The sequence below is a fragment of the Schistocerca serialis genome, chromosome 7 (assembly GCF_023864345.2).
Source record: "Schistocerca serialis cubense isolate TAMUIC-IGC-003099 chromosome 7, iqSchSeri2.2, whole genome shotgun sequence".
Taxonomy (NCBI): Eukaryota; Metazoa; Arthropoda; class Insecta; order Orthoptera; family Acrididae; genus Schistocerca; species Schistocerca serialis.
Window position 1 is genome coordinate 310,731,763 of NC_064644.1, and position 27,082 is coordinate 310,758,844.

Here is a 27,082-nt window from a genome sequence, read left to right on the forward strand (position 1 = left end):
GCTTCTACTGCTGGACCTTTGAGCGAATTAATTTTTTCTACGACGATAGAATGAAACAAATAACTGAAATTTGCAGGTGTCTCCAAGTCTACTGTTGTTACGTTCTCAAGATTTTCAACTGAAAAAGCGTCATTCTCACTTAGTTCATCAATTACCGATTTAAAATTTTCAGAATTGTTTGTATAATACACTGCTGCTCCTAGCCACATTCCCCAAGAGTAGCTATCGCTCAAGGTGGAGGTGCAAGATACAGATTTTTGACTCTGAACAAATCAGTTCTAGTTCGCGCTTTCACAAACACCTTTTTGCCATTTGAGATTAATTTGTCACATCAGTAGACAACGTACGTATGTACCCATATACTCTGTGTAAATCATGTACTATACAAGTTACATATCTCATGTGTGGCAATCTTACAGGGAGGTCTTCGGCTGCCATCTACATACATGAAGCAGAATCCGTACGTAAGAATAAAACACTATTAAATTTCACCCATTCGGCTATAATAACTGCAGAGATTCATTGAATAATAGAGCCATTATTACATGATTCGATACTTATATTTCTTGACGCGCCAATAGAAAACACCGCTTGGAAACTTTTTTCATCGTTTTCCAGCACACGTACAACAACACTACCCACTTTCCTGCCGCTAGACTACGGTGATTCGTCAGTGCTTACCCATTTTTTCTTTTATTTTCACATTCTGCTCTGATGTTACTTAGAATTTCTTCTTAAGGCAGGTACACGCAATTTTTTTAATGTTGATTCGTCTGGTATTTCAAAATTTGTGTATTTCGTTAGAAAATTTCTGAGCACTTGACTTCTCAGTTTATATAAAGGAATATCACAGTAAAGAAAAGTGTAGCATAAATATGCATAATATTCGGAACTTTTTGAAACTAGGGCAAGTGAAAGAAGGAGTTGCTTCACATATAAGAGCTTTTCTAGAAGTTATACGTGAAGCGAACAGTCTATGTTTACTACTTGTTAAATGCTGCCAGACCTAGATCGCTGGTTTGCATTTGCAGATTTCCCACATTTTTGACAGATTAGAATTATTGTATCGCTTGTGAAGATGCCATTGTATTCAGCAACATATTTTTGTAAACGTTCAGCATTGCATCACCGATCACTTCACTTGAGATCCGCACTGTACAAACGCTCTGCTTTAAACAAGATGAGAACAAAAAATGGTTCAAATGGCTCTGAGCACTATGGGACTTAACATCTGAGGTCATCAGTCCCCTAGAACCTAGAACTACTTAAACCTAACTAACCCAAGGACATCACACACATCCATGCCCGAGGCAGGATTCGAACCAGCGACCGTAGCGGTCGCGCGGTTCCAGCCTGAAGCGCCTAGAACCGACCGGCCACATCGGCCGGCTAGATGAGGACAATGACGAAGACTTGAATACATTGCGTCCGCCGTCCAAATCATAAATAAGGTTCAAATGGTTCTAAGCACTACGGGACTTAACATCTGAGCTCATCAGTCCCCTAGATTTAGAACTACTTAAACCTAACTAACCTAAGGACATCACACACATCCATGCCCGAGGCAGGATTCGAACCTGCACCCGTAGCAGTACCGCTGTTGCGGACTGTAGCGCCTAGAACCGCTCGGCCACAGCGGTTGGCCATAAATAAGGAATTCCACTTTCAGACAGCGAGGCAGCACGTGTCATGGATGTCACTCTCTACGCAATATATTTACAAATGAATTTCATTCAAATTGCGTTTTCATAATATGATGATGCACGAGATTTTGTGTTGAATTTAAAACTTATAACATAGAAAAGTGACGAATAACGCGCTTTAAGCAAAATTATTTAAAATATTTATTTACAGAAAATACACTACTGGCCATTAAAATTGCTACACCAAGAAGAAATGCAGATGATAAACAGGTATTCAGTGCACAAATATACTAGAACAGACAAGTGATTACATTTTCATGCAATTTGGGTGCGTAGATCCTGCGAAATCAGTACCCAGAACAACCACCTCTGGCCGTAATAACGGCCTTGATACGCCTGGGCATTGAGTCAAACAGAGCTTGAATAGCGTGTACAGGTACAGCTGCCCATGCAGCTTCAACACGATACCACAGTTCATCAAGGGTAGTGACTGGCGTATTGTGACGAGCCAGTTGCTCGGCCACCATTGACCAGACGTTTTCAATTGGTGAGAGATCTAGGGAATGTGCTGGCCAGGGCAGCAGTCGAACATTTTCTGTATCCAGAAAGGCCCGTACAGGACCTGCAGCATGCGGTCATGCATTATCCTGCTGAAATGTAGGGTTTCGCAGGGATCGAATGAAGGGTAGAGCCACGGGTCGTAACACATCTGAAATGTAACGTCCACTGTTCAAAGTGCCGTCAATGCGAACAAGAAGTGACCGAGACGTGTAACCAATTCCACCCTATACCATCACGCCGGGTGATACGCCAGTATGGCAATGACGAATACACGCTTCCAATGTGGGTTCACCGCGATGTTACCAAACACGGATCCGACCATCATGACGCTGTAAACAGAACCTGGATTGATCCGAAAAAATGACGTTTTGCCATTCGTGCACCCAGGTTCGTCGTTGAGTACACCATCGCAGACGCTCCTGTCTCTGATGCAGCGTCAAGGGTAACCGCAGCCATGGTCTTCGAGCTGATAGTCCATGTTGCTGCAAACGTCGTCGAACTGTTCGTGCAGATGGTTGTTGTCTTGCAAACGTCCCCATCTGTTGACTCAGGGATCGAGACGTGGCTGCACGATCCGTTACAGCCATGCGGATACGATGCCTGTCATCTCGACTGCTAGTGATACGAGGCCGTTGGGATCCAGCACGGCTTTCCGTATTACCCTCCCGAACCCACCGATTTCATATTCTGCTAACAGTCATTGGATCTCGACCAACGCGAGCAGCAATGTCGCGATACGATAAACAGCAATTGCGATAGGCTACAATCCGACCTTTATCAAAGTCGGAAACGTGATGGTACGCATTTCTCCTCCTTACACGAGGCATCACAACAACGTTTCACCAGGCAACGCCGGTCAACTGCTGTTTGTGTATGACAAATCGGTTGGAAAATTTCCTCATATCAGCACGTTGTAGGTGTTGCCACCGGCGCCAACTTTGTGAGAATGCTCTGAAAAGCTAGTCATTTGCATATCACAGCATCTTCTTCTTGTAGGTTAAATTTCGCGTCTGTAGCACGTCATCTTCATGGTGTAGCAATTTTAATTTCCAGTAGTATATTACAAAAATGTGTATCTTTATGTGAAAAAGTCTTTTATCCATAAGCGAAAAAGTATTTATTTACATACATATCCGTTCCCTACTGATCAGTTACACCGGGAAATACTGCAAAAAGGAACGCGTCCCTCACTGCCCTTCGGTTTGACGGCGACAGCCCGCCGCTGACGTAACGCTGGTGACGGTGCAGACAAAGGGGCGCCCATTTGCTGGCCGGGGTGGGGTGGCATGTAGCAACAGTAGCTGCGAAACCCGAGAGGGACCGCGTCGCCTCGCAACAAGTGGCTCGCCACGCACGTGGAGGCCAACACGTGTTCCCGGATCGGATGGCCGATTGGCCCCTATCATCCGCTATCTGTTACTGAAACCCTAGACCAGCCACAGGGGCCGGGGGCCAGGTGCGCGCCCAGGGCCCAGCGACCCGCCGGCTCTCAGCTGCTCTGCCAAAAAACTTTGCGGCCAGCGACAAGGACGATCCGAAAAGAACGATACTACAGGGCGTGTGATGTTAAGAAGAACGATCGAATGTTCCTTCGGACAAGCATGCATGTTCGAAGGAGCAGGTACTGCGCAGACTACAGCCGTTATGAAAGACACGAAATGTATTCGCAGTTGCGAATACAGGCAACCATCGGCTGTATAAGGGAATGAGGACAACAAAAATCTAAGCCGCACAGAGACTCGAACCCGGATTTGTCGCTTTAACAAGCGGTCGCCTTAACCACTTTCTTTTTTTCTTTTTTTATTTATTTTATTTCATTTTATTTTTACACAAGTGGATAAAAGGAAAGCCGTTCCTCTTCGGCTACATAAACAGAATAATAGGAAGTCGTCCCGTTACGGCAAAGGATGCTCCATACTTTAGCCCGCTGCGAATTTTTCGATGACTGTCGTCTCGTTGCTGTGTTGTTTTCGTTTTTCAATGTCATAAAAAAAGGAACTGGAAAGAGGTGCTATAGTTATCTTCTCATGTGACCGATAATCCAGCTGCGAGGCGGATTATGGACTGCGCTCCAAAGAAAATTAGAAAAATATTGCCTATATTTAGGGCTCTTGACGATCGCACAATGTCGTTCGTTGAGGTAATACCAAAAATCGGGTACTGTCTTTTCGCCATTACTGAATAGGTAGTGAACAGCGTGGCCGCTAATCCACGTCACAGAGTTCGTTTGCTCTTGGGAAATACATCTCTTCGGGGAAAAGAAATGATCGGGTAGTTATCCTGTCGGTAGTATTGCGTGTGAGAAAAGCCAATATCTGATCCACCAAATACCAAACGTCCTATGCCGACCCGCATTCGAAACGATGTTCATTACTTTGGCTATGGGTGCACGACTTACGACCACACCCAAATTTCATTATGTCATCAGTTAGCGGAAGACACTAACTGAAAGTCGATGTCTGGTATTGGCGGACAACTAGGCTTATGCAGTGCCTGTGTTGTTAAAAATGACAATGCCATGTTCTTTCGGACTTGCATGCAATGGTGCAAGCAAGTTTACTGGAAAAATATTAAAACATCACCATTCAGTTATAAGTACTTGAGAACCGCAGCTCTGAGCAGCCAAGAACTCTAAAGCGCCGTAGCCAGAGGCACCCTGGTTGATGCCGTTTCTCTTGACTTCCGGATGACATTCGATATTGCTTCACACTGTATTTTAGTGAACAAAATACAAACTTATCTAGTACCGGACCAGATATTTGGATGGATACAGGACCTTCTGAGAGACAGAATTCAATAGGTTGCTCTTAACGGGACGTAACTGGCAAAAGTAAAGGTACCTCGGGAGTGTGCCAGCAAGTATAAATGAGCTAGCTCATTTACGAGGTTGATTTAATAAACCTGGTAAATTTCCGTGAAAGAATGGAACATTTTTATTGCGCCTTAAGCAACACATCATCCAAGGACAAGTGCAGAGGAAAGCTTTCAGAGGGCTTCAAGATTAAAACCAGAATAGAGACAGCGAGACAGACGCTCCCTATTGTTCATTAGCTGTGTGCTTGATAAGGTGAGCAGAGAGTGGCGAAGAGATATAAAAGAGTGGGTGGAATATGACTGGGGTGCAAGAAAAAAGGAATACGTGCAGATCGTCTAGCATTCGCACACGATATTGCGATATTGTCGGTATCATTAGAAGACGTGGTTAACCAAACCACGCAACTTCAGAGCCAAGCAGCTAAAGCAGAACTACAGATCTCTATAGAGAAGACGTAGAAATATGATAAACATCAAGGTAGGTCCTAGATGAATGACAGAAGAAGGAGGGAAAATTCAGAAGGCGGAGAAATTTAAAATACCTTGGAGAATGGGTAGAAACTGAGCTGACAGAAAAGGGACCAATGGGAGCATGAATAAACAAAATGAATTTAGCATACAAACTATGAACATCTACAATAAAAATAATATTTAAATCAATGCAAAACTGGGACACTGCCAGACAGTGATCCGCTCTGTAGACTTACACGCAGCAGGAACCTTTAAACTAGTAAGAACCGGAGTACTTAAGAGACTAAAATTGATGGAACGAAATATCCTCAGGAGTATACTGGGACCTCGAAGAATAGAAGTTGATCAATTTAAAAGACGAGCGAAACAAGAACTGTATATCAAGATAGAGAGTATCTCGGACGTCAGCAGGGAAAGGAGTGTCTTCTTCGCACACATCCCTAGACTGGACCAGGGGAAGTTAGCACAGCAAATATGAGAGTAGGATGAAAAGTAATTCTCACATGATTTTAGATCACGAACAAACAACAATTAGGAAGATTGGGTGAAAAGGACATTAAAGTATATTTCTTAACCTTCAAAATCATGTATTTATTTTTCAACATAGTCACCGTTAAGACGATCACATTTCTCTGAACGTGTAACAAATTTTTTTTCATTTCGTCACTGAAAAATTCTTCAGCCTTTTCTCGAACCAGGACTTGATAGCTGTCTTCACCACATCGTACGAGATGTAATGATTACCCTTGAGGTATCCCTTGAGTAGAGAAAAAAAAAATAGCACTACGCGCAAGATCGAGGGAGTAAGGAGGATGTGGAATCTGTTCAAACTTCAGGTGTTGCATAACCTGTTCAGTTGCTCGCTGGGTGTCTGGACGAGCATTCTCATGTTATAAAATCATTGGTGCCGGGCTGCCTGTAACACAACAAACTCGACGTCGGAGGTGTTTTAGACTCTCTATGTACTGAGAATAATTTACTGTTGCCGCTCGTACCAGATAATCAGTCACATAAACTCGGTGACTATTCCAAAACACAGCCAAATGAATTCTTTTTGCGGATGGTTGAGTTTTGAGGAGAAGGCGGATGTCGATATATAGTGCTCTGTCTTTTCTCTCCTCCGTCGGAATCATGGAACTAGAACTCGTCCCCGGTCACGATATTGAAAAGGAAGTCGTTTCCTTCGAGACGACAGCGCTTCAAAAGTTGCTAGCAACATTCCAATTGATGCTGTCTGTTCTCCGCTGCGAGACGGTGTGGTACTCACTGTGCTCAGATTTTACGGTATCATAATTGTTCAGTAATGAAACCGACACGTACCGTAGCTATTCCTATATCGTTTGCGATACGCTTTTGAGTGAAACGCTGGTCATTTTGAATCAAATCGTCGACGAGTTTGCGAAGTTTATCGTCTGTGGCAGTGATCGGACGTCCGCTGCAAGTTTCGTTAGCAATTATGGCTTTCCCAGTTTCGCATTCACGAAATTTTATTACTCGTCAGTAATCAACATCATTATCACCATAAAGAGCCTTTAACCGACGATGAATCTCTACAGGAGTGACTTTTTTAGCAGTTACAAATTCGATAACTCGCGTTGACATAGGACTAGAACACCTCTACATACTTCCGCTACTCAAAATACACCGGATGAACGCAACGCATTCAAACTGCGCTTGCATCTAGAGGAGGAAGTTACCTCTCATATGTCACATGCCGTCTCGTAATACGGTTTTCGACAGGAAATAGAACCAAAGTAAGCTTTATCCAAGAGATACATAGGGATCTGGAAGAAAGGGGAATATAGCAACCGGAGATATAAAACAGGGTGATTATGAATTAAAAAATCCAGGTCCTCACAGATTTCGAGGACAGAACTAGACCCAGAACAAAATAATCAAGGACAGAACACCGTAGAACGTTGCAAAGTATGAGAATGAAAGACTATTGCACGAGGAGAAAGACCAGAAGAAACGAAGCTGGCGCGAATTATCGTGGTCTTCAGACGGCTGAAACGAAAAGAAGAAGAAATGAGCTAGCTGATAACATCGGAAGAACCTATGAGGCTTTTGCAGACGACTGTTATCTGTAGGAAGATTGCATCACCAGAAGACTGTAGCGAAATGTGGAATAACCTGAAAACGATTGATGAGTGGTGCTAGCACTGGCAGTTGACCCTGAACATAAGTGAATATAACATATGGCGCGTCAGTAGGCGAAGACATCCTTTACAGTTCGATTACACTATTGGTGAAAATCACTGGAAACAGTAACAGTAGTAAAATACATAGTAGTAACAGTCCGGTGTCTCCTCAAGTGGAATGACCCATAAAATATACTGCAAGAAAAGTAGATGCAATGCTGAGATTTATTAGAAAACTCTTAATGAAATTTAGTTCATTCGCGACAGAAGTGGCTTGCAAAACAATTGTTCGACCGGTTCTTGAGTACTGTTCATCGGTCTAGGGGACTTACTAAGTAGTGTTAACAGAAGAGGTAGAGAAGATCTAACGAACAGCGTCATGTTTCTCCACGGGATTGTTTAGTCAGCGCGAGAGCGTTCAGGAGATATTCAACAAGAGAGGTGTGGTACGTAAGTTGAAATTCCGAGAGTGTACATTCGAACAAGCCTTGTCTATGTTCGACGTCAACGTGCAATAACCACTCACAGACGGCAGATGGTAACCACCAGCAGTGGGGGATTTATAAAGCGTTTGGGGAGGGAGGGGGGGTGGGGCGCAAAATAGTGTAGTCGTTGTCGTAATGCGGAAATGGAGCGTTTTATCTGACGTCCAATAGGCATGATCGTTGGCTTTCGGGCCAAGGGTGGAAGCATTTCCGAATTGGCGTGCCGCTGTGGTTAAAGTATACAGTGCATGGCACATCAGAGCTATCCAAAACCGGAACCGAGGCAACTGATGTGCAACACAGCCCAAAGATGACAGAGGTGAACACGGCAGAAGAGATGTGTATGGGCGAACAGACGTGCAACTGTTGAGCAACTAACCGCCAAGATGTGCCTAGGGGATACTGACAACGCCCCTCAACGACCGTTCAGCGAACGTTGTTGCCTATGGTCTCCACAGCTACACCCATTATCACTGCTGTTCATCGGCGACGAAGGATGGAGTTTGTACGCCAGTGCTGCAACTGGACGTCCACTGAACTGCGACAGATGGCCTTTCAGATGAATCACTTTTACAAGCACCCTGTAACAATTTTCGGAAGGGTCCAGGCAGGAGGACGGAGCGTTATGGTCTGGGGTATGTTTCCATGGCATTCCTTGAGAGATCTCGTCATTCTGGAAGACACAATGGATGAACACAAGAATGCGTCTATCTTTGCGGACCATGTCTACCCCTGCAAGCACTTTGTTTTTTCCTCAGCCCGATGGCATGTACCAACAGGACAATGCAACGTGTCATAAAGCTCGCAGTGTGCGTGCGTGGTTGAAAGAGCACCAGCATAAGTTTACCGAACTTCCCTGGGCACCGTGCTCCCCGAGTTCAAGCCCAATCGAGAATCTATGGACCCACCTCGATCGGGCTGTAGGCACCACTGACCTTCATCCGAGAAACCTAGAGCTGTCGGCACCTTCCAGAACCTTACTGACTCTCATGTACATCTTGCAGCGGTCCACCTCGCAAAAGATGAGTATACAGGCTTTTGACTTGTGGTCACATTAATTATTTTCTTCCACATGTATCTTGTTAAACGGCCACTAGAAAAAAGACCAGGCAAATTAGAGCTCATACGGACGTTTATTTCAGGTCGAATTTCCTACCCACCGTGCGCGAATGGAACAGATAAGGGGTAAGATGATAATGATACAGAGGTAGTCTCCGTCACACGCCGTAAAGTAGCTCGTGGTATAGGTTCGTAGATTTAGATGAAGATTTATTATATATTTTTAACGCGTTGATAAAGCCTCTCTGGCGTCTGAGATTGCAGCCAGCCCATGGCAGCGTCTTGAAGGTCTTCGTCAGGGTTGCATCTTTGGCAAGCAAGCCATTCTTCGAGTGCAAATCACTCGGCGCTAGGTCTCAAACGACGTAGGACTTAACAAAAAATGACCCATTTGAAGCGACGCAATATTTCTTCTATTGTCGGCATAGGTACGGCCAAGCATTTTCGTGCAAAATAAATCTCGACACCGGTAGCATGAGACTACGACGCTTGTTTTGAATAGCAATCCTCAGTTTCCTTAATATCTTGCAGCAGGCTTCAGAATAGACTGTCTATCTATATTTCATAAAAACCTGCTAACGACATTTCTTTAGCGTCCTGAATAACGGGAGCCGTAACTCTTCTGATTGAGAGTGCTTCGGGTGCTTATTTTGGTTTGTTGGGCCACACTACTGACGGGAGTTTTGCCTCCATATTAGTGTAGAAAATGTATGTCTTGTCACCGGCCAAGATTATTACCAGTAGGCATTTACCTATCGGCAAAGAAAATCTAGGAAACAGGAGTTTTGGGACTCAACAACTATACTAGTTCGTTGAATATAGCTGGACTTCTGGTGCACAATTCGTCAACAAGCGACACCCATCGACGTACAGTATCTTCAGTTATGACACCTGGTCAGTATACGCCACAGATTTTGCGATGAATGACAAGATATTTGTGATTTTTTCCCACTACAAACTCTATTAAAGAAAGGTGTTCACATTTTTCAGGACTTTCAGCTGCAACGCTCATTTTAGCATCTACAGTAAGCTAACGAGAAGATATGTGGTTTTAGCGCTGTCCTGACTTAGTCTATCCAGTGTAGATGCAGTTTCGTTCCAGTCACTACTTTCAGCCTACATGAAAACGTGTGTAACTTTCACCATGGCCCTCATGAGACACAGTGAACAATGACTGTATGGCCTGCACATACAATGTAACAAACTGCGCAAGAATACAGAATGGGTCCATCTGCAGCGGAATGTGCAATGAAATTAAACTTAATGAACAATTTAAAACTGTTTACTGGAGGATGACTGCAACTCGGGGGCTTGCATTCGCCAAACGACACATCCAAAAAGTATTCAGGATCAACTGCTAAGTATCATGTAGTCAGCACCTCTACCGTACATCCTAAACCTCAGAGGTTCTACTTCATACATTGTCTGATTTTCATGCCTATGAAATAATGAAATTTCGGAGATATTCTTAGCCATAGACAAGTTCATTGGCCTCTGTAGCAAGGAGCTCCTTCATTGGTAACGGAGGAGTAAATGAGACGCAACATCCACACCCACAAATTTATCACGACAGCCACATTTTTCGACCTTCAGAAAGCATACCCCGTGAACCAGGCAAATTGTCGATCGGCAATTCCTGCCGTAAGCAGGTTCTATTTCTGATTAGCTCACTGTAAACTGAACAACAGTGGTGAATCATGGCGCATAACCTGCACGTCATACTGACAACTACTGCGCACGTGGTACAAAGAGCGATGCAACACGACCGTGTAAAGACCTGTCTTCATTTCTAAATTTCCCTCACTTCGTATTTGGATTGTGCGCTTTTCGAAAAACACATTTTATGAATATAAAACAGTGCCGTACCACAATGGAATTGTAGAAAGTTATGAAAAGTGTGTACCGCCCATATTCTGATGTCTTATGAACATCACGTTTCGAATCTGAACTGCGGCTACCCTTTTTGAAATACGTCAATTCATCATAAACAACTAGCAATAGACTACAATTTCTGTGGAAGGTCTCTAAGGAAAACATTACGATTGGCATGAATTCGCTTTACATATTACAAATCGTTGTGGTTCATCTGAATTACGTAATACTGAGTGAGTCAGGAGGAAAGGTTCATGCTTTGAGGGGTGATAGTGATTCTGAATAAAAAAAACGTCATATCAACATATGCCCTGTTCTTAACAGTTTTATACGAAACGAGCGAAAACAATGGAGAACAGAACAAGTGCAGATGATAGCGAATGAAACATTGTGATCTTATGAAGTCCACCGTCAACTGCAAAACATTTTGCAGAACTTGTAGAAAGCCGTTGTGTGCTGATCTGAGTTCATTCTTACGGTCCTATACAAGAGCATACGCATGTAAAATACGAGCGAAATATTTCTCCTTTGTGTCCACTCTGCGCTTGTTGACTTCGTTTATAAGCCAAACCCTGAAAAGTAATCTAACTGAGTAACATTGGGTGAATTTTGTGACTAAGAAATGACTAGACGGCAACCAGTCCAGCGCTCAGGATACTTTTCAGTGAGGTATAGTGTCACTGGCCGTATGGAATGTTCAGAAACTGCGTCGAGCTGAAAGTACATACGAGTCATGTTGCCAAAGGAATACCCACCAAGTATTCAGGTGATACATTTTCCAGAAAATCAATATACTGTGTTCCATTAAGACGGTTATCTAAAACATCTGAACCGATCAGCTGGTCATCGATAACATCGCACCGCACGCACTGAAATGGTCGGTAAAGACAGCACTACGCAGCCTAATGTAGCTTTGGTTGTATTCGCATATGAGTGCTGCCGAAGAAGGACATGAGACTGACGATATAGGCCGCGCGGGGTAGCCGCGCGGCCTAAGACACTTCGTTACGGTACGTACGACTCCCCCCGTCGGAGGTTCGAGTCCTCCTTCGGACATGGGTGTGTGTGTGTTGTCCATAGCGTAAGTTAGTCTAAGTTAGATTAAGTAGTGTGTAGGCTTAGGAACCGATGACCTCAGCAGTTTGGTCGCAAAAGGCCCTTCCACAAATTCGCAAATTCCCACTGACGGTATGATTTTCAAACAACTGTACACCGGATAACGTTAAGAAAAGCGCATTTCTTCATTTGAAGTTTTTTTTTCAGAATTACCAATACTATCACCCCTCAAAGCACGTTCCTTTCCTCCTGACTTACCCTGTATCTAAGCTCATAGAATAAAACTGGGCAACAGTTTGGCAAGTAGAATATTACTCATTCGTCCGCCATGACTCGGGTTTAGCGTTGCTTCTGTAAACCAGTCTAGGAGAAAGTAGAGACGAGTTCTCGTAAAAGAGAGTTATCCTTCATCATAGTCAGGAATAAACTTGTTGGCTATTCCTTACGATGTCGCAACGAAAAGAAAGTAGAAATGGGACAATGAAGCGCGTTCTCCTTTTGGTTACCATCCCAAGAGGAAAACTGAAAATGTCTGCAGACATTGATGAGGTGATACGTCGTAAGATTTTATTAAGGCGTTAAGATTTATCTCTTGGTAAGAAATTATGGTTGGTTGAAGAAACAGCTAGCTAAGTGCTAGCAGAAGTACTGAAGGTAAAGCATTCGGCTATTATGCTGCACTGCTGGACATTAAAAATGCAACACCAAAAAAGGCGACATACAAGAAACGTCAAAATGACCTGAAGTATACTACATGCCTGAATACGCAAATGATAAACATTTCAATACAACTGCATGAAAGAAGGTAGGAGTAAGGTCATCGACATTCCGTAAATGAGGAATTAACATTTCAATGTTGGTAGTTTGTGAGACGATCGTGTAATGCCTCGTATAAGAAGGGAAACGGACTGCCATGTCTGATATCGACATCGGTAAGATCGAGGCCGATCAAATCTATATTATCGTTCTACAGTGTTACTGTTCATTTTGGTCAGGATTCCATGACTATCGTGCGAACATGGAATCAACGAGTTCAAAAAAGCTATATTCAACGCCTCTCACCATGACAACGGATAAGCGCGACTAGCGCCCGAAAGGACATATATCGTTTGCTCGGGCGTGTAGGATCGTACATCTACGTCACGTACATTAAGTCAGAAAAGGGTCTTTTTACGGCAAGACAAGTACAGACATGGACAGTGCGACGGCGTATGGATCTTCGCTGACTGTCAGCACGGCGATCGTTGTTGCAGCTTCCCCTGACGTGGCAGTAGGGAGAGGTGCGATGGCAGTTATGCGCCCTTCGACAATACTGGACACAGGCGTTGTACCACGACATCTTTTCAAGCCAGTCATGGTTCTGCATACTGTTTCACGATGGACGTATGCATATGCGGAGGCTCTCAGGGTACTTTAAGAATCTGGAAGTAGTGAATGACTGTGTATATCTAGGATTTATGATCAATGACGCAGGAAAATGTCACAAAGAAATTAAACGAGGAATCGTCCTTGGCCGAGCAGAAATGGTTAAACTCACTAAGATCTTGCAGAGCCTGGCAATATCTAAAACAACGAAGATGAGCTTGATGTAATCACTGGTGTTTACTGTGTTCTCGTACAGCTGCGATACGTGGACCGTGAAAGCTAGCGACAAGACCCGAACTGATGATCTCGAGATGTGGTGCTGGCGGGAGATGTTACGTGTACCTTGGACAGGAAGAAGAACGGTACCTTCACTACAGAAGAATTTAGCATCATAACAAGCTATCTTCCCGTGTTACTGAAAGATACTTCCAGTTTATTGAGTGTATTTTGAAAGAGGAAGGGGGTAATTTAGAAAAAAAAAATCTTGCAAGGCACAATCGAAGGCAGAGCACGAGGAAGGGCTGCAAGCGTGTGGCTGAATCAAGCACAGAACATTACCGGCCTGCCTCTTCACCTTGTATTGAGAAGAGATGCAGATCTCTGTGTGCGCCACGTGGGATTAGCCGAGCGGTCTGAGGCGCTGCAGTCATGGACTGTGCGGCTGGTCCCGGCGGAGGTTCGAGTCCTTCCTCGGGCATGGGTGTGTGTGTTTGTCCTTAGGATAATTTAGGTTAAGTAGTGTGCAAGCTTAGGGACTGATGACCTTAGCAGTTAAGTCCCATAAGATTTCACACACTTTTTTTTTCCAGATCTCTATGTAATACGAGGTGCATTCAAGTTCTAAGGCCTCCGATTTTTTTTTCTCTGGACTGAAAAGAGATACAAACATGCGCATTGTTTTAAAATGAGGCCGCGTTCATTGTCAATACGTCCCAGAGATGACAGCACCGTATGGCAGATGGAATTTCACCGCCAGCGGCGAGAATGAGAACTGTTTTAAATACTTAAAATGGCGACGTTTTCCTTACTTGAACAGCGTGCAATCATTCGTTTTCTGAATTTGCGTGGTGTGAAACCAATTGAAATTCATCAACAGTTGAAGGAGACATGTGGTGATGGAGTTATGGATGTGTCGAAAGTGCGTTCGTGGGTGCGACAGTTTAATGAAGGCAGAACATCGTGTGACAACAAACTGAAACAACCTCGGGCTCACACAAGCCGGTCTGACGACATGATCGAGAAAGTGGAGAGAATTGTTTTGGGGGATCGCCGAATGACTGTTGAACAGATCGCCTCCAGAGTTGGCATTTCTGTGGGTTCTGTGCACACAATCCTGCATGACGACCTGAAAACGCGAAAAGTGTCATCCAGGTGGGTGCCACAAATGCTGACGGATGACCACATGGCTGCCCGTGTGGCATGTTGCCATGCAATGTTGACGCGCAACGACAGCATGAATGGGACTTTCTTTTCGTCGGTTGTGACAATGGATGAGACGTGGATGCCATTTTTCAATCCAGAAACAAAGCGCCAGTCAGCTCAATGGAAGCACACAGATTCACCGCCACCAAAAAAATTTCGGGTAACCGCCAGGCTGAAAAAATGATGGTTTCCATGTTCTGGGACAGTGAGGGCGTAATCGTTACCCATTGCGTTCCAAAGGGCACTACGGTAACAGCTGCATCCTACGAAAATGTTTTGAAGAACAAATTCCTTCCTGCACTGCAACAAAAACGTCCGGGAAGGGCTGCGCATGTGCTGTTCCACCAGGACAACGCACCCGCACATCGAGCTAACGTTACGCAACAGTTTCTTCGTGATAACAACTTTGAAGTGATTCCTCATGCTTCCTACTCACCTGACCTGGCTCCTAGTGACTTTTGGCTTTTTCCAACAATGAAAGACACCCTCCGTGGCCGCACATTCACCAGCCGTGCTGCTATTGCCTCAGCGATTTTCCAGTGGTCAAAACAGACTCCTAAAGAAGCCTTCGTCACTGCCATGGAATCATGGCGTCAGCGCTGTGAAAAATGTGTACGTCTGCATGGCAATTACGACGAGAAGTAACGCCAGTTTCATCGATTTCGGGTGAGTAGTTAATTAGAAAAAAAATCGGAGGCCTTAGAACTTGAATGCAGCTCGTATGATGATACTGTATATACGCACAATAAGTAAAAGCTTCTTCACGTTATTGGAATTATAATTACCTGCATCGTAGACAGGGGCATTATTCAAGAAAAAGTAACTCTTCGTTTTGGTGTTCAGAAGCTAAGAATTGGGTGAGTTCCTTTATGTTCTCGAAAATTCGGGACAAATAGCCGCAGTTCCTGACAGTTTCGAGTTAACACAATGACTCCTACTTGCAAAACAATATTAAATTTTCTTCGCCTTTTTCCAGGTCTTTCTGAAATAGTAAAGTCTCGGGAAATACTTTATTCTCTTTATTGTGCGAATGGAATACCTAGCTTTCCCTACAACCTTCTCAAAGTTTTGATGAGACTTTTACTTCCTGATACGCCTGTTCCATTAAACAAATTTAATTGCATAATTGCATTGCATATAGTCACAAAATGTTCAAATGTGTGTGAATTCTAAGGGACCAAACTGCTTAGGTCATCGGTCCCTAGACTTACACACTACTTCAACTAACTTAAAATAACTTATACTAAGAACAACACACACCCATGCCTGAGGGAGGACTCGAAACTCCGGCGGGAGGGGCCGCACAGTCCGTGACATGGCGCCTCAAACCGCGCGGCCACTCCGCGCGGCCATATAATCGCACGAGCATGATTATGAACAATTTTCCGTGCACCAAGGGAGCACGAAGACTATAGTGCCATGAGTGAAGTAAAGAGATAGCAACGAGGAAGCTCGAAGCGTGCAGGTCGGCAGGCAACAGTCAATACTGAGGTGGCTGCCCATTAGGAACGACGATATACGGGGGCGTGCTGAAAAATAAAGCCTCCGAATTTATGTAAAAAGTCTTCAAGCTTTTTATGCAAAACAACATGCTACATCTTCACCCTTCATGTCTACATTTCTCAATATACACTCCTGGAAATTGAAATAAGAACACCGTGAATTCATTGTCCCAGGAAGGGGAAACTTTATTGACACATTCCTGGGGTCAGATACATCACATGATCACACTGACAGAACCACAGGCACATAGACACAGGCAACAGAGCATGCACAATGTCGGCACTAGTACGGTGTATATCCACCTTTCGCAGCAATGCAGGCTGCTATTCTCCCATGGAGACGATCGTAGAGATGCTGGATGTAGTCCTGTGGAACGGCTTGCCATGCCATTTCCACCTCGCGCCTCAGTTGGACCAGCATTCGTGCTGGACGTGCAGACCGCGTGAGATGACGCTTCATCCAGTCCCAAACATGCTCAATGGGGAACAGATCCGGAGAGCTTGCTGGCCAGGGTAGTTGACAACAACCTTCTATAGCACGTTGGGTGGCACGGGATACATGCGGACGTGCATTGTCCTGTTGGAACAGCAAGTTCCCTTGCCGGTCTAGGAATGGTAGAACGATGGGTTCGATGACGGTTTGGATGTACCGTGCACTATTCAGTGTCCCCTCGACGATCACCAGTGGTGTACGGCCAGTGTAGGAGATCGCTCCCCACACCATGATGCCGGGTGTTGGCCCTGTGTGCCTCGGTCGTATGCAGTCCTGATTGTGGCGCTCACCTGCACGGCGCCTAAAACGCATACGACCATCATTGGCACCAAGGCAGAAGCGACTCTCATCGCTGAAGACGACACGTCTCCATTCGTCCCTCCATTCACGCCTGTCGCGACACCACTGGAGGCGGGCTGCACGATGTTGGGGCGTGAGCGGAAGACGGCCTAACGGTGTGCGGGACCGTAGCCCAGCTTCATGGAGACGGTTGCGAATGGTCCTCGCCGATACCCCAGGAGCAACAGTGTCCCTAATTTGCTGGGAAGTGGCGGTGCGGTCCCCTACGGCACTGCGTAGGATCCTACGGTCTTGGCGTGCATCCGTGCGTCGCTGCGGTCCGGTCCCAGGTCGACGGGCACGTGCACCTTCCGCCGACCACTGGCGACAACATCGATGTACTGTGGAGACCTCACGCCCCACGTGTTGAGCAATTCGGCGGTACGTCCACCCGGCCTCCCGCATGGCCACTATACGCCCTCGCTCAAAGTCCGTCAACTGCACATACGGTTCACGTCCACGCTGTCGCGGCATGCTACCAGTGTTAAAGACTGCGATGGAGCTCCGTATGCCACGGCAAACTGGCTGACACTGACGGCGGCGGTGCACAAATGCTGCGCAGCTAACGCCATTCGACGGCCAACACCGCGGTTCTTGGTGTGTCCGCTGTGCCGTGCGTGTGATCATTGCTTGTACAGCCCTCTCGCAGTGTCCGGAGCAAGTATGGTGGGTCTGACACACCGGTGTCAATGTGTTCTTTTTTCCATTTCCAGGAGTGTAGTTACGCTGGCGAAGAACACGTTTCTCTGAACAAAAGATAAATTTGTTGATACCGTCACTATAGAATGCTTGACTTTGTTGACAGAACCACAGTCTCACCTCTGCTTGCACCGATTCATCATTATTAACGTAAAGTTCTCGAAGGTGTTCGGAAAGTGTCGAGTCGGGAATTTCTGGAGAATGATCGACGACAGTAAACTTAGAGCGCCGGATTGTTGCATGCGTTGTAGAGCGCGTGTGTGGTCTGGCATTATAATGCTGAAGGAGAAGGTGCTCCGTGTGTGGACGAATTCTTCTACTTTTATAAACTCACTCACACCACTATGTTTGCCGGCCGGAGTGGCCGTGCGCTTCTGGGCGCTACAGTCTGGAGCCGAGAGACCGCTACGGTCGCAGGTTCGAATCCTGCCTCGGGCATGGATGTGTGTGATGTCCTTAGGTTAGTTAGGTTTAATTAGTTCTAAGTTCTAGGCGACTGATGACCTCAGAAGTTAAGTCGCATAGTGCTCAGAGCCATTTGAACCATTTGAACCACTGTGTTTCTCACGCACCGACATAGTTACGTTACACACCATCGTGTTACACGCTACAATTCGGAGTCCTGTAGCGGCAGAGGGTTGCAACCGGCGACAGTGAAGCGCGAAAATAGAGCGAGTAATACGCATGCTATGTCTTACCTCAACAGATATTGAGAACTGAACAAAAAATTCGGGAGCATTACTTTTCAGCACGTCCTCTTATAATAGCCCAGCGCTCACAAAGAGAAGGCGTTTCCCCGCTGGTGTCATTTTGGGTGAGTCCCACACCATTCGTGGTAGACAGGTTGAGCAATCCTCGTCGACACAGCAACAAATCGGATAACTTGATTCACGATATGGTGACGGACATGTCCAAACGCGACAACTCCTTTCTGCCATTCTGTCATGTCTCCACATCTACTCATTTTACTGCTCTGATTTCATACATTCGATTGGTAGATACTTCCGTGATATACATTTAAGAGCCAGAACATTATGATCACTGACATGCAATCAGTATAAACCAGTCCAGGCGACAGCAGTGTCGCCTGGCGAGGAATTACTGTCACTCACACACACGCTTGTTGAATGTAGAGTCACTAAGCGTGTTTTCCGTGTGTAGATCTATCTAAGTTTGACCGAGGCTAAGATTGTGATTGCCCGGAAGCTTGGCACGAGAATTTCGGAAACTGCAAGATTTGTCGGGTGTTCAGGGAGTGCTGTGGTGATTGTCTTCAATACGTGGCGAAACCAAGGCGAAACCACGTCCGGAGGTCGTGGGTTTGGCGGCCATACCCCACTGCAGATGTCGGAGATCGTAGGCTGGGCAGACTGCTAAAACAGGACAGGCGGCGAACTGTTGCGGAACTAACATCAGACTTTAATGCTGGGCAGAGTACACGTGTGTCTGAACACACAGTGCGCCGAACACTCCTAACGACGGGCCTCCGCAGCCGACGACCCACCATGTGTCAATGTTAGCACCACGACATCGATAACTCGACTGAAATGGGAACGTGACCGTCGGCACTGGACGTTGGCGCAGTGGCGGAGCATTCCCTGGTCTGATGTACCCCGATACCTTCTTCGTCATGCTGATGGCAGGGCGCAAATTCGTCGCCTTTCAAGGGAACAACTCTTTGACACCTGTACTGCAGGACGGAGACAAGCCGGCGGCGGCTCCATTATACTCTGGGTAACATTCATGTGGGCATGCATGGGTCCAGTGGAGCTCGTGCAAGACACCATAATGGCCAAGGAGTATCGTGCACTGGTTGAGAACCACTTACACCCCTTCATAACGATCATGTTTCCCAACGGCAGTGGCATTTTTTAACAAGATACAGCTCCATCTCACAAGGCCAAGAATGTGATGGAGAGGTACGAGCAACACAGTGGCGAGTTCCAATTGATGCGCTGGCACCCAGATCGCCAGATATGAATCTGATCGAACACATCTGGGATGTGATTGAACGTGGCTTTGGAGCTCATCGCTGCTTCCCAGGAAATAATGGCTATTAGATGACTTGTGTGTGCGGATGTGTTGCCAGCTTCCTCCAGCGACATAACAAGGCCTAATAGCTTCCATACCATGACACGTCGCCGCTGTTATCCGTGCCAAAGGTGGGCATGGCAGCTATTACGTGGATGGTCATAATGTTATGGCTGATCAGTGTCTACATCACCAACACTTGATACCAGTTCTATACATTCCTTTTTTTTTATTTTTGAGTCATTGGCCGCGCGGGATTAGCCGAGCGGTCTAAAGCGCTGCAGTCATGGACTGTGCGGCTGGTCCCGGTGCAGATTCGAGTCCTCCCTCTGGCATGGGTGTGTGTGTTTGTCCTTAGGATAATTTAGGTTAAGTAGTGTGTAAACTTAGGGACTGATGACCTTAGCAGTTAAGTCCCATAAGATTTCACACACATTTGAACATTTGAGTCACTAATCTTCTGACTAGTCTGATACGACCAGCGACGAATTTCTCTCCTGTTCCAATCTTTTTATCTCAGAGTATCAGTTCCAACATATGTCCTCAGTTACCTGTTGGGTGTATTGTAATCTGTCTCTTTCTCTATAGTTTTTACCCTCATTAGCTTACTCTTTTACAATGGAATTTATTTCCTGATGTCTTAACAGATGTGCTGCTATCTATCATTCTTGTTGTCAGTATTTTCCATATATTCCTTTCCTCGTCGATCCTCTGGAGAACCTCGTCACTCCTTACTTCATAAATCCACGTAATTTTCAACATTCTTCGGTACCACCATTACTCAAATGTTTCGGTTCTGTTCTGTTTCGGTTTCCAACAGTCCATGTTTCAGTACCAGACAATACTATGTTCCAGACGCTCATTCTCAGAAATTTCTTCCCGACAGTACAGGATGTATGAAAAAGAATCATCCGATTTGGCACGTCAATATTTCTGAAACTAATAAACATATACAACGAATTTTGTTTTTTGATGAACGGAAAACTGAAAGTTTTTTCATACCTTGTCACAGGTGTTCAGTACGCCAACCTTGAGATGAAAGGCATATGTCAATCCGGTATTGAAATTGTTCTGAAATTGTTCCCACACGGCAGCGAGCTACTGTTATGCGATTTCTCAGTTCATTCAGAGGGACAGAAACAGTGTCTTTCACCCCCCACAAGAAATAATCACATAAAGTTACGTCCGGTGACCTTGGAGGCCTGTAATGTAAGGCTGAACCATTTGGTCCAGTACGACCAGTCCATCGTTCAGTAATCCTTTGATTTAAAAATTCCCGCATTTCCAGACGCTAGTGTGGCGGTGCCCCGTCCTGTTGGTAAATGAAGTCGTTCGAATCAGTCTCCAACTGTAGGAAAAGAACGTTCTCAAGCATATCGCGATATGTGCTTTCTGTAACACTGTTCTCAGCAAAGAAAAGTGGACCATACAACTTTTTCCGTGAAACTGCACAAAACGCACTAAATTTTGGAGAGCCCCTCTCATTTTGTACAACTTCATGTGGTTGTTCCGTACACCATATTCTCACATTATGACGGTTCACCGTTCCATTTAAACGGACTGTTGCCTCGTCACTAAACACTAAGCGTGGAAGAAAATTGTCATCTTTCATCTTGCCTGCCGGCGTAAGTTCGAGTCCTCCCTCGGGCCTGGGTGTGTGTGTGTTGTTCTTAGCATACGTTAGTTTAACTTAGTTTAAGTAGTGTGTAAGTCTAGGGACGGATGACATATGCAGTTTGGTGCCTTAAGAATTCACAGACATTTGAACATTCCATCTTGCCAAGAGCAAAATTACAGAACTCCATACGTTGTTGTTTGTCACCTTCACGAAGAGCTTGCAGTCCTGAATTTTGTATGGTTTCATGTGTAAACATCGACGCAACACACACCAGACGGACATTGTGGGCATGTTGAGCTGTCGAGCTGCACGGCGACCGGATTTCTATGGATGCTTTGTGAAACTCTGGCGGATGGTTCGACGTCTGTGTCAGACACTCGGGGAGGGCCCGGCGATTTGCCTTTACACAAACAACCTGTTTCTCGCAAATGTCCATGCCTTCGTTTAATGCTCTGTGCTCTGGGGAGGGTCCACACCATACCTAGTACGAAAGTCACCCTGAACAGTTATTACTGACCCGCACTGCGCAAAACGAAGAAAAAAAAACGCTTTCTGTTTTCCTGACACCATTTTTACTAGAACTGAAGTATGTGCATACTGCTGCTACCTAGCGGGAACCGTGTAAAATTCGAGAGTTTGATCTTTCCAACAGTACGTCGTTCACGCACGTATCTCAAATAACGTAATAGTTACGATTTTTTAAAATCGAATCATTCTTTTTGATACACCCTGTACTACACAGTCAACAAAGCTCTAAAGTTTCCAGGATGTTCTTTAAAGCTGGTGATAACATTTTTTGCGGCGAGATTATCTCAAAGTCTATTAGCACACCATTGTTGAATTGAAGCGAGTTGCTGATGGAATAGGATAAGAAATAGCCAGATTAATAACAAAAGAGTACGCTAGGAGCGAAGTTTGCCAGGTACTCGCCATGTTCATGATGGTGAGGATGTAGTTCTCGAGGTCGGAGCCCTTGTGGTAGTCGAGGAACTTCTTGTCGGCGACGACGAGCGTCTCGAGGTACCTCGGCTGGCTGACGGAGCGCGCGCTGGCGTTGCGGCCGCTCCAGCCCTCCTGCTGCGACTGCCACCGCAGCCGCTCCGCCCACGCCGCCTGCCAGTCGTCTGCGGCACGTGGCGCAGCCGAGCTCAGCACAAGTTATTTACTAGCTTTCTGACAAACAATGTTTGGTTATGTTCTTGTAACAACGTTTCATTTCGGACTGTCATATAACTGCTTTGAACGCCACCTGTATGCGTCCTCTGCAGATAGTGTATACAAGCCTCATTCCTTTGTTCGCCGGTCTGCTCGCTTGACGCTCCTGCCGCGAAGTTACGGAGGCGTCTCTGTGGATTATATATAGGTGTGCATCCTTCTTTGTGAGTGTGGTTCTACATTATACCATTCTGGCCTGCTGGTACGACTTTATTAAGGTATGCCTCGTTCAATTTGATTACTTACTTAGCGTTCTATCCTGCGATTGTACGATATTATATTAGTTGTTTTTGCCTGGATCTCTGAGGTTTCATCTGATTCCAAGCGTACTATAGTCTAGCACACAGCCGTTTTACGGTTTTTAAAATGTTGCAAAAGAAAAATTTTAGATTCGTAAAAATTTCTTACTCCCATTTACAATCGTCCAAGCTAGGACCATACACTATGGCGCGTTTCGTCACAGGGTAAGCGTGATAGCGTTACGGAGATGTTTAGCAAACTCAAGTGGCAGACTGTGCAAGAGAGGCGCTCTGCATCGCGGTGTAGCTTGCTCTCCAGGTTTCGAGAGGGTGCGTTTCTGGATGAGGTATCGAATATATTGCTTCCCCCTACTTATACCTCCCGAGGAGATCACGAATGTAAAATTAGAGAGATTCGAGCGCGCACGGAGCCTTTCCGGCAGTCAAAAAATGGTTCAAATGGCTCTGAGCACTATGGGACTTAACTTAGAACTACTTAAACCTAACTAACCTAAGGACATCACACACATCCATGCCCAAGGCAGGATTCGAACCTGCGACCGTAGCAGCCGCGCGGATCCGGACTGCGCGCCTAGAACCGCTAGACCACCGCGGCCGGCTGTGAGGAAAGTGAACCAAACATTGCATTTTATTGGCACCACACTTAGAAAATTCAACAAGTCTACTACAGAGACTGCATACAACACGATTTTCCGTTCTCTTCTAGTATACGTCTGCGCCGTAGACAGACTTGGTGGAGGACATCGAAAAACTTGAAAGAACCGCAGCTCGTTTCGTATTATCGCGATGTATGGTTGAGACTGTCACGGATATTATACACAGTTCTGGCAGCAATAAACAAAACTGAGGCGTTTTTCAGTACTGCGAGATCTTTTTGCGGAATTTCAATTAGCGACTTTACCCTCGTAATGCGACAATATTTTGTTGGCTCCCACCCACATTGAGAGAGATTACCATCGCGACAAAGTAAGAGACATCAGAGCTCGCGCAGAAAGATGTAGATTTTCATTTTTTCTAAGTTCTATTCGAGAGTGGAACGGCCGAGAAACAGTCTGAAAATATTTCTGTGAAGCCTTTGTCAAACACTTAAATGTGAATTGCATAGTAATCGTGTAGACGTGGATGTAGATATTTCCCACATCTTCTGGGTGATTACGCATTGTAGCGTAAAATGAAACTTTCTGACATAGTAAAAACAAGAGCGGTTCAATTACAGTTTACTGACCACTCGAAAATACTTTAAAAAAGCCTTATTATCTCAGCAGTAGACTGCAGTACCCAAACCAAGTGAGCTGGTTCAGTGCAATGATACGGGACTCATATTTCAGGTGGTTCAAATCCCTGTCCGGCCAATCGGATTTAATTCTGTGTCATTTTTGTAATTGCTTAAGGAAAATGCCAGGACGATTCCTTTCAAAAGGCTTGTGATCTGTCTCTGATGGCCTGGTCGTTATTGGAGTATTATACCATACGAACCATGGACCTTGGCGATGATGGGGAGGCTTGCGTGCCTCATCGATTTAGATAGCCGTATGGAGGGGGTATCTGTTGAGAGGCCAGACAAACGTGTGGTTCCTGAAGAGGAACAGCAGCCTCATCAGTAGTTACAGGGTCAACAGTGTGCATGATTGACTGATATGATCTTGTAGCATGAAACAAAATGGCCTTGCTGTGCTGGTACTGCAAACGGCTGAAAGTAAGGGGAAACTACAGCCGCAGGTTTTCCCGAGGGTATGCAGCTCTACTGTATGGTTAAATGATGATGGCATCCTCTTCGGTAGAATATTCCGGAGGTCAAATCGTTCCTCAATCGGATCTCCGGGCGGGGACTACTAAAGAGGACGTCTTCATTAGATGAAACAAAACTGGCGTCCTACGGATCGGAGCGTGATATGTGAGATACCTTAATTGGGCAGGTCTGTTAGAAAATATTAAAAGGGAAACGGATAGAACGAACTTAGATATAGTGAGAATTAGTTAAGTTCGGTGGCAGGAGGAACAAGACTTCTGGTCAGGTGAATACAGGGTTATAAATACGAAATGAAATAGGGGTAGCGCAGGAGTAGGTATAATAATGAATAAAAAAAATAGGAGTGCGGGTAAGCTACTACAAACAGCATAGTGAGCGCATTATTGTGTCCAAGCTAGACTCGAAGCCCACGCCTACCACAGTAGTACAAGCTTATATGCCAACTAGCTCCGCAGATGTCGAAGAGATTGATGAAATGTATGATGAGGTAAAAGAACTTATTCAGATAATGAAAGGAGCCGAAAATTTAGTAGTTATGGGGGTCTGGAATTCGATAGTAGGAAAAGTAAGTAGTAGGTGAATATGGACTGGAGGAAAGGGACGAAAGAGGAAGTCGTCTGGTAGAATTTTGCACAGACCATAATTTAATCATAGCTAACACTTGGTTTAACAACCATGAGCGAAGGGCGTATACGTGAAGAGACCTAGAGACACCAGGAGGTTTCAGATTGATTATATATTGATTAGGCAAAGATTTAGGACCCAGATTTTAAACTGTAAGGCATTCCCAGGAGCAGATGTGGACTCTGATCACAATTTATTGGTTATGAACTGCAGATCAAAAGTGAAGAAACTGCAAAAAGGCGGAAATTTAAGGAGATGGGATCTGGATAAATAGAAAGAACCAGAGGTTTTAGAGTGTTTCAGAGGGGGCATTAGGGAACGATTGACACGAACTGGGGAAAGGAATATATAAGAAAATGGGTAGCTCTGAGACATGAAATAGTAAGACAGCAGAGGACCAAGAATGTAAAAAGACGAGGGCTGGTAGAAATCCTTGGGTAACACAAGAAATATTTAATTTAATCGATGAAAGGAGAAAATATAAAAATGTAATAAATGAAGCAGGCGAAAGGGAATACAACGTCTAAAAAATAAGACTGACAGGAAGAGCAAAATGGCAGGAACGGCTACAGGACAAATGTAAGGATAGAAGCATATATCACTAGGGGTAAGATAGATACTCCCTACAAGAAAATTAAAGAGACCTTTGGAGAAAAGAGAACCGCCTGTGTGAATATCAAGAGCTCGGATGGAAAACCAGTCCTAAGCAAAGAAGGTAAAGCAGGAAGATGGAAGGAGTATGTAGAGGGTCTATACAAGGGAGATGTACTTGAGGGCAATATTATGGAAATGGAAGAGGATGGAGATGAAGATGAAATGGGAGACATGATACTGCATGAAGAGTTTGACAGAGCACTGAAAGACCTTAGTCGAAACAAGGCCCCGGTATAGACAACATTCCGTTAGAGCTACTGATAGCTTTGGGAGAGCCAGCCACGACAAAACTCTACCATCTAGTGAGCAAGATGTATGAGAGAGGCGAAATACCCTCAAACTTCATGGAGAATATAATAATCCCAGTTCCAAAGAAAGCAGGTGCTGCAGGCGTAAAAACTACCGAACTATCAGTTCAATACGCCACTGCTACAAAATACTAACACGAATCATTTACAGAACAAAGAAAAAACTCGTAGAAGCCGTCCTCGGGGAAGATCAGTTTGGATTCCGGAGAAATTCAGCAACACGCGAAGCAATACTGACCCTACGACTTCTCATAGCAGACAGGGAAAGGCAAACCTACGTTTATAGCATTTGTAGACATAGAGAAAGCTTTTGATAATGTTGACTGTAATACTCTCTATCAAATTCTGAAGGTAACAGGGGTAAAATACACGGAGCAAAAGGCTATTTACCATTTGTACAGAAACAGAGGGCGGTTATAAGAGTCGAGGGGCGTGAGAGGAAAGGCAGTGAGACAGAGTTGAAGCCTATCCCCGATATTATTCAATCTGTATATTGAGAAGGCAGTAAAAGAGACAAAAGAATAATTTGGAGTAGGAATTAAAGTCCAGGGAAGAGAAATAAAAACTTCGAAGTTTGACGATGACATTGCAATTTTGTCAGAGAAAGCAAAGAACTTGGTAGAGCAGTTGAACGGAATGGAGAGTAACTTGAATGGAGGATATAAGAGGAAAATCAAAGAAAGCAAAACGAGGATAATGG

The 27,082-nt window shown here is 45.0% G+C and overlaps 1 protein-coding gene across 1 annotated transcript in view; it reads right to left on the reverse strand.

The window, feature by feature from the left end:
• LOC126413037 (A disintegrin and metalloproteinase with thrombospondin motifs 7-like) overlaps nucleotides 1–22,787 on the reverse strand; it is a 427,824-nt gene extending 405,037 nt beyond the window's left edge. Inside the window, exons 1-2 of the mRNA XM_050082931.1 lie at nucleotides 22,781–22,787; nucleotides 22,502–22,695 (exon numbers count right to left, since the gene is read on the reverse strand). Coding sequence (XP_049938888.1) covers nucleotides 22,502–22,695; nucleotides 22,781–22,787 — 201 coding nt within the window. The remainder of the gene's footprint in view (nucleotides 1–22,501; nucleotides 22,696–22,780) is intronic.
• Nucleotides 22,788–27,082: the final 4,295 nt, after the last annotated feature.